The following is a 13,798-nucleotide window of genomic DNA, read 5'->3' as shown; positions in this document are numbered from 1 at the left end:
CTACTGTCTGGTCTAGGCTCGGAGCAAGGCAAAGAAGCATTCATGACAGGTTGGGTGCAAGAGTGCCTTCCGTCCCTAAGCGTCTTGGACCAAGGGTCATTCAAGAAGGACAGTGGCTAGAACTCCTCAGGGCCAAGGCGGGGCGATGGTGTTTCAATTGCTTGGATCCTGACCACTGCATCGCTAAGTGCAGGGATCCCCCTAGGTGCATCCTGTGCTCGCACTCTGGCCACAAAGCTCACCACTGCCGCTCCGCATCCACTACAGCAACTCTCACTACCAAGTCTCTAGCTGCTGCAGCTTCCACCAAGTCACCTTCATCGTCCATGCCCTCGTCACAGCTGCAAAAAGCGCCTCTTGAGAAGAGGGTTGCCTCCAAGAAGGCTCCAATGGAGTACGGCTTCCCCGAGCTCATCCTGGGGGAGGCGAGCAACAGGCCGGATCACATCACGGTATGTGCGCCGCGCTCTAGCACGGTGTGCAACGAGGAGAGGATGTTGCTGCTGATTGCGCTCATTTGCGTCCTCGTTGACGTGAGAGCTCGGATCTCCACTGACATTGTACACCGGGATGCTCTACAGCAGCTTCGCATCCCGGAGTATGAGATGGGGGTGAAGCGGCTGGCTCCCTCAATGTTCATGTTGTGTTTCTCCACCCCGGAGCAGCGGAATATGGTGCTCGAGCTGGGGGGGCCTCGCCGTCGGGCAGACAACACTACGACTCATGCCTTGGACTCGACAGGTTAGTGCATCAACATCCAAGGTCCTGTACCGGGCTAGGTTTGCATTGAGGGAGTGCCAAAGCATGCACAACAAATTGAGTCGGTAGCCCAGCTGTTTAGTGCCCCATCCTTCATAGACGAGATTGACAATGAGAATCAAACTAAACAAGAAAAAGATTGCTTTGTGGGTGTGGACTGCAAATCCTAATGGGTTAGCAAAGACAACAACTATGCAAATTGAAGAGCCTTTCACTGCCCCAGAGGAGTTCTACATGCATTTGGGTAACCTTGAAATGCCTTGCATTAGAAATGGGCCAGTTGAGATGCTTGATTATGCTATTACCATTCATTTAGATCGAGTGCTTGACTATTCACCTTTGCCTAGTAGTCCATCTTACAAGAGCTGTGAGAGTAACATTAGCGGGTAACCTGATGATAAGTTGGAGGTGGAATGGCCAGTTAAACACAGATTTGTGTGGCATTATGGTGTCCCTGATGGTTCAGTTAGAAGACGTGTCCCCGTGCAAGAACGTCTTGGAGGACGTAGGGATAGATCACCGTCGAGAGGTAGTGGTGGCGCTAGAGGCCGTGGGCGCTTTCAGGCACCTCCTCTGAATCGCTTTGATCTAGAGAGAGAGCAAGGGATCGCTTTGATCTACATTGTCACCTATTCAAAATAGAGCGGCTAAGATCAGAATAAGCCTATATGTAGATGTTGTTGCGGTGTTTGTAAATCTAGCGAAGGAATAAATTGAGAACATAAGAGAAATTTTTGATGCTTTTGGATGAGTGTCAGGGCTACAAATAAACTTGGATAAAAGTGCTGCTTACTCGATTTGATGTGAAAACATAGATGTAGTTAACATATTGCAGAGCTTTCCATGTCAAGTAAAGAGCTTTCCTGTCAATACCTGGGATTGCCACTTAGTTTGAGAAAATTGAAGAGAGTGGAAGTGCAGCCATTAATTGATAGAGTTGCAGCCAAGCTGCCTGCATGGAAAGGAAAATTGTTGGATAAAGCAGGAAGACTCACACTGGTCAGATCAGTGTTAACTTCGATGCCAATCTACTTCATCACAGTTTTTGCACTAAAGAAATGAGCCCTAAAAAAGATTGACAAGATCAGGATGAACTTTATGTGGAAAGGTTAGAGCAGGCCAGTGGAGGTCACTGTTTGGTGAAATGGCAAAAGGCAACTTTGCCAAAGGAACTAGGAGGACTCGACATCTTTGACCAGCACATATTCAGTAGATCTCTTCGATTGCGCTGATTATGGTATGAATGGACAGACACTAACATGCTGTGGGTTGGAACAAACACCCCTTGTGATGAGATTGATAAACAGTTGTTCAGGGCAAGTACAAATGTAACTTTGGACAATGGAAACCAAATAAAGTTCTAGCAATGTTCATGGATAGATGGTTGAGCACCGAGAGATATAGCACCAAGCTTGTACAAGCTTGCATGGATAAAGAATAAAATTGTCAGATAAGACATAACTGATCACAACTGAACTAGAGGGCTTTGACGTATGAATACAGTACAGCAAATGGCGGAGTTCTTCACTTTATGGGATCTGTTATAGAATGTGCATCTAAATGAACAGAGGATCAGATTAAATGGAGATGGACTGCAGATGGCTCTTACACTTTAAGAACAGCATACATGGGACAGCTGAATGGAACTTACGGCACATTTGATGGGGAGGTAATTTGGCAGGCTCATGCGGAGGGCAAGCATAAGTTTTTTACGTGGCTACTAGTTCAAAGCAAAATCCTAACCGCTGACAAGATGATTGCTAGAAATTGGCAATGTGAGATCCGATGTGCATTATGTGATCAGGAGGCTGAGACGGCAATACACTTGTGCTTGCAGTGTAGTTTCAGCAACTGGACTGGAGGTCTGATCAAAATACCGGAAGATGACTTGGTGGATGTTGAGGACTTGTGGAAGCGATCCTTGTCACCATTCAACAAGAAGCAAGGGAGATTCAGTGGTAGCTTATCTCATTTTCACAGCTTGGAATATATGGAAGGAGAGAAACCGGTGGGTTTTCGAAGGAAGAAGTATGCGGCCTAACCAAGTCTTTGACATGATTCAGGAGGACATCAGTTGGCGCAAGAGAGCATGTGGGAACCCTGAATTGGGTTAGTGTATCCATGTTATCATTAATGTTAGAGTTAAGAGAACTTTTATTCATTAATGTTAGAGTTAAGAGAACTTTTATTCATTAATGTTAGAGTTAAGAGAACTTTTATTTATGTGATATCGTACCTATTGTACTCCTAAACATCTTTCTTCTTAAATGAACCAGTAAGTTTTCTAAAAACAGAGAAGTTTCTAGAGGCCAAATGCCATTGCAGCGAGCCAGCGACCGAAGACAATTAAGAGCTCATCTTTAGAATCCATCCATATTGTCACTACTTAATACTCCCTCCGTTTCAAATTGCAACAGAGTAAATATGTTTCAAATTGCAGGTCGTTTTGTCTTTAACGTTATATCTAGATACATAGCAAAAAATCATGCATCTAGAAAAACCAAAACGACCTACAATTTGAAATAGAAGTAGTATCTTGCAATATATACTCCTCGCAGAACTTCAAGCATTATTTGAATAAAGTACTGACATGAGATTTGTCACAAGCATACAACATTCCGCATGCTTTTATTAAGAAAAACGAGAAGTTTCATGTCTGGAGTGATCCTTAAGGACACAATAGGGATTCTTAGAGAAGTTACACTGAAGAACTCTTGCATTGCATGGTATATTTCTCAAAATGTGGCGAATGATACTTTAACAGTGAATCATGGTATTTTCCCCCCTCATAAGAAAAGGAACAATGCCGGTACATGAATAGTCGTGTCATAAGGCCAAAAAAATTTGTCATAGTATGGGAAAATTGTATTCTGCAATCTGCCTTGTACATAGTCCCGGTATTTTGAAGCTTTGTGCTACTATTGCTGTCACACGTTGAATCTGAAAAGCATGACATCGCCTTCTTGCACAACATAATCCTTCCCTTCCAACCTCAACTGCAGTCACATTTGACAGATTAAACAAGAAATAAACGTATATTCAACTACACGCTTCAAATCTCAAGAATGTAAGGTGTAGCAACGCAAATTTGTTTACCAGCCCTTTCTCCCTTGCTGCTCCGAGTGAACCCGCCGCAACGAAATCATCATAGGATACCTGAGGTTCGGAAAGTAATCATTGTAAAGTTAGCAAATAGATGAAGTATCAGCAATTGTAACTGTGATAGATCATAACATGCAAACTGAAATTTGGTCATTAAATTCTTTAAAACTTTGTACACCACTTACAGTTTCAGCTCTAATAAATCCTTTCTGAAAGTCACTGTGAATAACTCCAGCTGCTTGAGGCGCAGTCATGCCTACAGGTAAGATTACATGCAGTTATAATAATTCCTAGTTTCCTACAATCCTTGCAATTGTTACAATGAAGAATTTTAAAGAAGAAGAATGAAACCTGAAAGAATAGTCCAAGCTTTCGTTTCCTGATAAAAATATACACAGTTAAAAGTTTTGTGTTGACGGCCAGGGGAAAAGAACCTTTAACAGGACAGAAGATGCACCTTATCTCCGGTTGTGAAATAAGTTCTTAGTCCCAATAGGTCATATGTCGCTTTTACCAAATTGCCTAGTCCGCTTTCAGCAACACCAAGAGATTTTAGATATTCTACTCTCTCTTCCAAAGGTAGCTCAGCCAGTTCAGCTTCAACCTGTTATGCATTCCATGATATGTTTAGCGTAGTTTGAGTATATACAGATAGGCAACATCGTTTGGGAGGAAAAAAAAAGTAATTTCACAGGCATTTCTTCAAAAGCTTCTTGTAGTTTAGATGCATACAACAAACCTGAGCTGATATCGTAACGATGCCAGATTCCAGGTCTGATGCTGCTTTAGCCACCTCTTTGACATGAGGATTGCTATCAGGTTCAGCAAGATCTGATTCTGTGACATTAGCAACGTAAATGACAGGTTTCATAGTCAGCAGACAAAGATGTTGTATAGCTTCTTTCTCATGGTCAGCCAAATCAACCGATCTTGCAGGCTTTCCATCCATAAGTGCCTCCTGTATTTTCTCCAGCCCTGTTTTCTCTGCTTGTTCCTAAAGTGCAAACTGTTAGTACATAGATGAAAAGGTCATCAACAACAAAATAATATGTATGTATTACCTTCACTTTTACTTGTGCATCTTTAGTTTTGCTCTTTTTGAGCTTATCTAACCTCTTCTCTATCTGCAGTTATCACAAAACTGTCAGCAGTTGGTCAGGGGCATAGATAGCAATAGAAATGGAGATTGTGTCACCAAATTACCTGTTCAAGATCTGAAAATATCAGCTCTAGGTTAATAACATCAATGTCTGACCTGGGATCAACTTTGCCATTGACATGAACAATATCATCATCCTCAAAGCATCGCACAACCTGAGGATCCAGTCACAATGAATAGTTATTCCTAGAGCCTTGGTAATTAATATCCTAGTGTTTTGCAATCTCCAACAAACAAACAAATATAATAGTGAGCCTCTGCCTCAGAAGTGAGCGGGAGTGCTGGATAACGAAGTGGCTGCAATTTTAGTTCACATATCGCCAGCAGAGTGGCACAGAATAATTAACAAACATTAGAACTTGACAAACAAATGTAAGTACAACAAGAACTCACCTGAAGTATGGAATCTACTTCACGGATGTTTGAAAGAAATTGATTTCCTAGTCCCTGATGTCAACAATAAATTAACACCATCACGTATAAACTAACCAGCATTCAGCAACCATATAAACTTTGGCCAGCGGAGTTGGAGCTGTCCTGCAGGTAAATTGAAGAGAATGGCGAAAATAGTACCTCTCCTTTGCTTGCTCCTTTGACAAGACCTGCAATGTCCACAAGCTCTATGGATGTTGGGACCGTCTGCTGTGACTTGCTTAATTTTGAGAGCACCTGCAAGCGAGGATCAGGGATAGCCACCACACCAACATTTGGGCTGATGGTGCAAAAGGGAAAGTTTGCGGCTTGCGCCTTCCCATTTTCGACCTAACAACATTGAGAACAGAATTAGCATTTCATTATTACAGAGAATGACCTATCCTATCCATGTCACACATTTCTCCATCTGAAACATCTTATGCAAGCAGTCAGGAATGTAACTTATGCGGCAGCAAAACAACAGAGAAATCGTGAAATATATTCACTCTTACAAATTAAACATGCCTACAGTGTCAACCTTTCGACAACAACATCTATGTGGCAAAACGTCGAACAGTTGGCGTTCATCGACGTCCACCCAACATGCATGCTAGTACATTCCACCCTATACAAAGCCAGCGCACGAATCCGAAAGAACATATCGAGAGAAGAAAAACCGATATCCAATTCTCTGCCCTCTAGCAATCTCTGGCTAATAAATGTTCTTTACAACATGAATTCCTCCTCAGGAAGCAGCGAAACAAGCAGGCTTGGTTACTCACAATGGCGTTGAAGAGGGTGGACTTGCCGACGTTGGGCAGCCCGACAATTCCTGCACGGAGGCTCATGCTAATCCGTGCCGCGCGGCCGGACGAGAACCGCCGGGCGCGGCTGGCCCGGCTCCACTGCCAGTGTCGGAGCAGCGCCGACGAGCCGCACGGGGAGTGCAGGGTCGTCGCGGCCGGCGCCGCGACAGGGGTCCGCGTGAAGCCCGCGAACGCGGAGCCGAGCGCGCGCGACACCGTCGTCATGGGCGCGCCGGGAGGAGTGCGTGAGCGGCGCGGGAAGGCGACCGGGGCGAACGGTTGCCAGAGACGAGAGCTGCGAGATGGATAATGGATGTCACGTGAGCGGCGCGTGAGGGGGTTCCAAGGGCACGTGCGGGAACTGAAGCCACGAGAGCTCGAATCAAACCGCAGCACGCTGGGTCAGTTCGCCGCCTCGCCATCCCCCTCCTCGACGGCGACGGCCTCGAGCCCTCGACGCCCCGTCGGCGTCGCCATGCGCCTCGCTCACCGCCGCCTCAAGCCTCCGCCGCGGCCATGCCGCTCCGCCTCCACTACCTTCTCCACCGCGGCGGCCGTCGCGAACGCCCCCTCCGCGGACCGCTTGCTGGCGCTCCTGCGCGGCTGCGTCTCCGCGTCCCACCTCCCTTTAGGCCTCCAAATCCACGCGCGCGCCGTCGCGTCGGGCGCCCTCGCCTCCCACCCGGCGCTCCAGACCCGGCTCATCGGCATGTACGTGCTTGCGCGCCGGTTCCGCGACGCCGTCGCGGTGTTCTCCGCGCTCCCGCGCGGCGCCGCCGCGTCCGCGCGGCCCTGGAACTGGCTCATCCGCGGGTTCACGGCGGACGGCCAGCACCGCCTTGCCGTTCTGTTCTACCTCAAGATGTGGAGTCACCCCGCCGCGCCGCGCCCGGACGAGCACACCCTCCCCTACGTCGTCAAGTCCTGCGCCGCGCTCGGCGCGGTCGTCCTCGGCCGCCTCGTGCACCGCACGGCACGGGGGATCGGGCTCGGCCGCGACGTGTACGTTGGGAGCGCGCTCATCAAGATGTACGCTGACGCTGGCCTCCTCCGAGACGCGCGCGAGGTGTTCGACGGAATGGCGGAGCGGGACTGCGTGCTTTGGAACGTGATGATGGACGGATGCATAAAGGCTGGAGATGTGGATGGGGCGGTGCGTTTATTCCGGGACATGAGGGCATCCGGTTGTGAGCCCAATTTCGCGACACTGGCATGCTTTCTGTCTTTGTGTGCCGCAGAGGCTGATTTGCTGTCTGGGGTGCAGCTTCACTCTCTGGCAGTGAAATGTGGTTTAGAGCCGGTGGTGGCTGTGGCTAACACATTGCTATCGATGTATGCCAAATGCCGGTGCTTGGATGATGCCTGGAGATTGTTTGACCTGATTCCACGGGATGACTTGGTAACCTGGAACGGGATGATCTCAGGATGTGTCCAAAATGGGCTTCTTGATGAGGCATTGGGATTGTTCTGTGATATGCAGAGGAGTGGTGTTCGACCAGATTCAGTTACGCTGGTCAGTTTGTTACCGGCTTTGACTGACTTGAATGGTTTCAAGCAGGGGAAGGAGGTACATGGTTATATTATCAGGAACTATGTGCACATGGATGTCTTTTTGGTGAGTGCTTTGGTAGACATCTATTTCAAGTGCAGGGATGTGAAGATGGCACAGAATGTATATGATGCAGCTTGGGCTATTGATGTGGTTATTGGCAGTACAATGATATCAGGTTATGTTCTTAATGGGATGATTGAAGAGGCACTGCAAATGTTCCGGTACTTGTTAGAACAGTGCATCAAACCAAATGCTGTTACTGTAACTAGTGTCTTACCAGCATGTGCTAGCATGGCTGCTATGGCTCTTGGTCAGGAGATCCATGGTTATGTTCTAAGAAATGCTTATGAAGGAAAATGTTATGTTGAGAGTGCACTAATGGACATGTATTCAAAATGTGGCAGACTGGACCTTAGCCATTATATCTTTTCCAAGATGTCTGTGAAGGATGAGGTGACATGGAACTCAATGATTTCAAGCTGTGCACAGAATGGAGAACCAGAAGAAGCTCTTGACCTTTTCCGTCAAATGAGTATGGAAGGAATAAAGTACAATAGTGTAACTATATCTTCTGCCCTATCAGCATGCGCGAGTTTACCAGCTATATATTATGGAAAAGAGATTCATGGTGTTATCATAAAGGGTCCTATAAGGGCAGACATATTCGCTGAGAGTGCTCTGATAGACATGTATGGCAAATGTGGGAACTTGGATCTGGCTCTTCGTGTTTTTGAATCCATGCCTGATAAGAATGAAGTGTCATGGAACAGTATAATTGCTGCCTATGGAGCTCATGGTCTTCTTAAAGAGTCAGTGAGTTTATTGTATCGTATGCAAGAGGAAGGGTTCAAGCCGGATCATGTAACATTCCTCACTTTGATATCTGCCTGTGCTCACGCTGGGCAGGTTGAAGAAGGAGTTCGACTTTTTCAATGCATGACTAAGGAATATCAAATTGCACCACGAATGGAGCATTTTGCTTGCATGGTTGACCTATACAGTCGTTCTGGGAAGTTAGATCAAGCTATAGAATTTATTGCTGATATGCCTTTTAAGCCAGATGCTGGCATTTGGGGTGCCCTTCTCCATGCTTGCCGCGTGCATCGCAATGTTGAGCTTGCCGACATAGCTTCCCAAGAACTATTCAAGTTGGATCCTGGTAATTCTGGTTACTATGTCCTCATGTCCAATATCAATGCAGTTGCTGGACGATGGGATGGTGTATCAAAAGTTAGAAGACTGATGAAGGATAATAAAGTCCAGAAGATACCTGGATACAGCTGGGTAGATGTTAATAACAGCAGCCATTTATTTGTTGCAGCAGATAAAAGCCACCCTGATTCTGAAGATATCTACATGTCCTTGAAGAGCCTTCTTCAAGAACTAAGAGAGGAAGGCTATGTTCCGAGACCAGAGCTATGTCACCCCATGCACCCAAATAACAGCACACAGGTCAGCTTTGATAGTTCCAGAATTTTTTTTTTGGATTTGTTATGCACCTTCATTCTTTGTTTAACGTAATGAAAATACTTGTCTTGACTGCAGTGCTACTGTTTTGCCAGCTGTGAAATCCTATTCCTGCCTTTCTGCATATCCACGCACAAACTTCAATTTAATCAGACACTGGAATAATGGATACCATTGAGCCATCAAAGTTATGTAATTATTCTAGCATGTGAACAAAATGGCAACATCTTATGTTTCACATTTAGTAATTATTATAGAAAATTGATAAAACTGCAGCTTCTTACGTTTTTCCCGTCGAGTGGTATAAAACTAGCTATAGGGATGTCATTCTGGTAGATATAGTCCCTCGATGCTATTTTTTAGTACCATTTTCTGTCATTGAACTAGAGCTATGCCATTTTAAAGGCATTAATCTACTTTGTTGTGCTGTTGTGTTATCTGGAATTGCAGGTTCTATCATACTGGCAAGATATGTCCATTTATAACCTCAGTTTTCTCTATGCAACTTGTTTTGTTCTTATGTCATTATTTTTTTTAGGTTTTGACAAAAAAAAATTTGAGCATCGTAGGTTTTGACAATTTGATTTGTCCCTGTGGCACTGATATGCTCTTCTATGGAAAATCAAGGAAGGACACTTTGTGATACAGAGAGCTGCCTGCAGTTTACATTTTCAGAAGTGGTGAGTATAAGTTAACCTTTTTGTAACTTTGCATGCTAGATAATGGATACGCTCAGTCTCAGACTTGATAAAGGTGTTCCAGGCCTCCTTTTTGGTTGCTAATAACTTTAAACAAAACTTTGCATTAAAATTTGCATGCTAGTTAATTGTCTGAACTTTGCCAATAACTTTCCATGATAGAACTGGAAGTCATCAGCAATAAAACTTCTCAATATTAACATGTGATAATTGTCTGAACTTTGCCATTCTCATTTGTGGCAAGGATATAACTGGAAGTTGTCAGCAATAAAATTTGCATTCCTTTTTTCTTTCTTCTGTTCAAATGCTTCTACAGAAATAAAAATGATTCCATGGCATGCTGACAGGTCCACGTTGTCCCTACATTCCCTTTGCCCTGATATGGTGCCTTGATACCAGTTTACAAGCTCATTGGATTCATGAGTAACGGTGACAGTTTTCTGTGCCAAGTTCTGCAGTTTAGCTTGTATGCTTCTCCAGTGAATATACAGTACTTTATTCTCTATTGTGCAATTTTTTTGCCAATCCTTTCTCGTTATCCGAAGCAACATACGTCCTGCAACCTGTAGGGATATATGCCATTCTCAAGCCTTAAAAGATGCAGAAAACCAAAGGAAAATTTGAGGAAAGTTTTTTGTTTGATATTGAGATTTTCAAGGAGAAGCTTCGCATGTTCAGATGTCTTCCTGAGAGGCTGTGATAATCACCATCATTTGCTTCAGTTGCTACTTGCAAGCATTATGAAAGTTTGGGCACAAGTATGAAGGCAGATACTGTACTATTCAGCTTCTACTGGCTATTGAATTGGCCAAATCATTTGAGGAAAGGTAAGCCTGCAATTTATTAGCGAACCGTAGTTCAGTATTAAATTATTTGCAATTTGATATTCAAAAGCACTTCAAAGAAATGGAATTACTTCAAGTAGGTATATGCCAACAATATCAGTCTCACACACTAAGGTTGTGCATTGTTAGTCTCAAGACACAGCAGGGTCACTTTATACAACACAACTTTTCACATTTATTCAGCTCTTGTATTTCTGCAGATGGAACTTTCATATGTCATCATCCAAAGCTTCCAGCCCATTTGCAAGCTTCCCACGTTGAATTCGTGCAAGACTTTGAGGATTCTTTATTGCATCCAGCATCCTGTCCAAGAACTGAATGAACTGACGGTCCTCCTGAGCAACCTGGGGATCTGAAAACCTGTCGAGATGTGGCTCGTGGTCCTGCACGTATATCGCAAGCAGCAAGCTCAGAAGACTTTTCAGCAGAAACGATGGATACATACACGCAAAGAAGGGGACAGAAAAGGTATCAACACAGAAATGGGTCCAGATGAAATTATCTGAACGCATTTCTTGTTGGAAGGTATGCAAAACCGAAATTTAACTAGGTGCTATGATTCTGGAATTGAACTTGAGAAAGGGAGAAAAAGGAACAAACCGTGATCCTGGTGTCCATCTTGATTTGCCCGTAGGCACTGCTGCAGACCGATCGATCACCGGCCGGTGGAAGAGGACTGCAGAGCCCCTCGCCGCAGCTGAAGCTGAGCAGCTGCCGCCGGCCATGGCCGCCGGACAGACTGCCAGCCGACTGGATCCTCTGGAGCAACAGCCGCGACGCCATGGTTTGCCGAAAAGAGAGGTCAGAGATTGCGTTGGTTCCGTCGCCTACCTTTCCCCTCCGCCCAAGTATGCAGGGCTGTTCAGCTGCAGCAGAGCATGTTATACAGACGGAGACGGAGATGGCTGACTTGAGGGTTTACGCTAGGTGTGGCGTTGGTCATGGAAAAGCGTTGACCACCTCGTCGCTTTTTCGGTATTTGGAGGTCTGGAGTTTGGACTGTGGGCAGCTGCGCCATACGTAGTTGAATTTTTTCCCCTTTTTTTAGAAAGATAAAGAGTTGAATTTGAATCGGCTGCGGCACGCGCCTACAATAGAGTAGTACATGTGAGTGACTTGTATAGAAGACTTCTCCCTGACCGTGCACCTTTCCTTTGCATGAAGAAGAATTCGTCCACGGTTTGTCAAATTCGAAGTTACGAATCTTTGTTTTGGCTCAGCCAGAGGAGAGCTGAAGGATAGAGCGATTAGAGGAATGTTTCGAACTAACAAAACGCCTACTCTATTTTGCTGGCCAAGTACTCCGTGGACCGAACTGCGCCCAGCCCAGCGGCGCCAGCCAGAGCCAGCCACCCAGCAGTGCGGCAGACCCGGCTCATCGGGACGTGCGTCCTCGCGTGCCGCTTCCACCAGAGCAGTCACGGTGTTCTCCGCGGGCCCGGACCACAGCAGCTGCAGCCTGCAAGTCGTCAGGACGTGCACCGCACCCGGCGCGATCGTCCTCGGTCACCTCGTCCAACCCCGGCGCGGGGGATCGAGCTGGGCCCCGACATGTACGTGGAGTTGTCAGGTGGATATCGCTGTGGGGTCACGTACTTGGCCTGCGCAAGGGTGGGCACGCGGCCTGCCGATGCCGAGCCGGCCCGTCGCCGTCTCCGGCGGGCCCCGTACAGCACGGCAACGACCAGGCGGCGACGGCGAGTTATGCGGTGTGTAGTGTGTTGGCTCCTGGCTGCGCGCCCATGCAGTGTCGCAAGGGATCTACCGGCATCGAATCGAATAATAAAAAGGAGGTGTTTTTTTATAAAAAAACTGTGAGACGGGTTTTTGCAGGAGGAGATGATACTTCGGCCTCTTTTCGGTAGACCTCCGTTCCGACTTCTTCGGTGGAGTGACAAATCCTACACGGTCGTCTGAGCAGCGAAGCGAGCCGGACAGGGAAAGCTTCACGAATCACGATGATAAGGAAGAGCTCATGGTATGAGAAATTCCCCGAGACAAATCTCTTGTTTGGCGGTGATGGAGTAGTTCTGGCCGTGTGACAAGTGGGCCGCCTACGCCCACGAGTCATGAACTCATGATGCACGAGTGGGGTGGTTTCTCTCCCCTATTCTCCGCCTTCGCCCTCTACTGCTACCAGCAAGAGAGACGAATCAGCAAGCCCCTGACCTCTGCCACCCTGACCCTGCACTGCCCCGGTCGGCCATTTGGTCTGGCTTCAAAAACAACTCTAAAGAGGTGCTGCATGGTCTAAGAATTAAGGACAAAAGAACTAGTGTAACTAAAACTTAAGGATTGGTTTGGCGCATTTTGAATCTATATTCTATAAGAGGGACTGGTATGTTAACTTCAACGAAACCTGCCACCCACGGTCCGTTCTTCGCGCACCAGGTCCAAGCATGTTGTGTGTGTTGGCCTCCTCCCGTTTGGTTGTTGCTTTTGTACTGTTTTCAAGATCCAGTTTTCTTCTTTTCTTGTGTTCCCTGTTTTGTACTTGGCTATGTGGGGAACGTTTCAGCAGTACATGGACACCTTGCGCTTCCGATCCTATCCTGCTCATGGATGTTTTAGTTGGAGCGCACGTTCACGAGAGCAGCTCCAGCGTTGGGATCTGGGGGTGCTCCGAGGAGAGAGAAAAAAAAAGATTCTCACGACGCTTCACGTTAGGAAGGAGGGTGCTCTGAGTGAGGTGGTGGGGTAAGGACATTCGATGTGTACAGGATCCAACCGGTCCTAATGTTAGGCCCCACGGTGGGATGAGATCGGGCCTGCTATGTATATGACCGAACCGGTCTTTAGGAGTGGGTCCCGCTTCAGGATAAAAAAATTGCGTCCACCCGCGCAACCGTCCACATGCAGGAGTTGTGCCACGCCCTCCTGCGCACCCTGTGGCCCCCACACCGTCCTTCGTTGAGTTTTTTCTTCCTTGAGACCGAGCCTTTGGCTTGAGTCCGGGTATTTGCCTTTTGACCTTAAGATCCCCTCCTAGGACCGGC

The 13,798-nt window shown here is 46.6% G+C and overlaps 3 protein-coding genes across 7 annotated transcripts; 1 reads left to right on the top strand and 2 right to left on the bottom strand.

The window, feature by feature from the left end:
* Positions 1-3,457: 3,457 nt before the first annotated feature.
* Positions 3,458-6,518, bottom strand: LOC117837598 (uncharacterized). The gene is made up of 11 exons (XM_034717311.2): positions 6,217-6,518; positions 5,594-5,782; positions 5,414-5,467; positions 5,065-5,175; positions 4,923-4,985; positions 4,601-4,855; positions 4,319-4,465; positions 4,213-4,240; positions 4,047-4,117; positions 3,856-3,915; positions 3,458-3,755 (listed from the first exon to the last, which is right to left on the bottom strand). Exons 1-11 carry the CDS (start codon positions 6,463-6,465, stop codon positions 3,687-3,689), a joined length of 1,296 nt encoding a protein of 431 aa, XP_034573202.1. The 5' UTR covers positions 6,466-6,518; the 3' UTR covers positions 3,458-3,686.
* Positions 6,519-6,531: 13 nt separating this feature from the next.
* Positions 6,532-11,991, top strand: LOC117837597 (pentatricopeptide repeat-containing protein At4g21300). 5 transcript variants are annotated; one of them, XR_011896988.1, is made up of 6 exons: positions 6,532-9,244; positions 9,798-9,939; positions 10,305-10,423; positions 10,527-10,784; positions 11,003-11,327; positions 11,437-11,991. XR_011896988.1 is itself a non-coding variant. In XM_034717309.2 (2 exons), exons 1-2 carry the CDS (start codon positions 6,554-6,556, stop codon positions 9,422-9,424), a joined length of 2,778 nt encoding a protein of 925 aa, XP_034573200.1. In that variant the 5' UTR covers positions 6,532-6,553; the 3' UTR covers positions 9,425-9,696. The 5 variants fall into 5 exon arrangements, 1 of the variants encoding a protein (XP_034573200.1); XR_011896990.1 differs by having other exon boundaries at positions 9,829-9,939; positions 10,305-10,784; XR_011896987.1 differs by having other exon boundaries at positions 10,305-10,784.
* LOC117837599 (uncharacterized) lies at positions 11,012-11,585 on the bottom strand. The gene is made up of 2 exons (XM_034717312.2): positions 11,403-11,585; positions 11,012-11,185 (listed from the first exon to the last, which is right to left on the bottom strand). Exons 1-2 carry the CDS (start codon positions 11,583-11,585, stop codon positions 11,012-11,014), a joined length of 357 nt encoding a protein of 118 aa, XP_034573203.1.
* Positions 11,992-13,798: the final 1,807 nt, after the last annotated feature.

This window comes from Setaria viridis, chromosome 9, assembly GCF_005286985.2.
Source record: "Setaria viridis chromosome 9, Setaria_viridis_v4.0, whole genome shotgun sequence".
Classification (NCBI taxonomy): Eukaryota; Viridiplantae; Streptophyta; class Magnoliopsida; order Poales; family Poaceae; genus Setaria; species Setaria viridis.
Note: the sequence above shows the minus strand (reverse complement) of the source record. Positions and strands in the feature narration are given on the sequence as shown.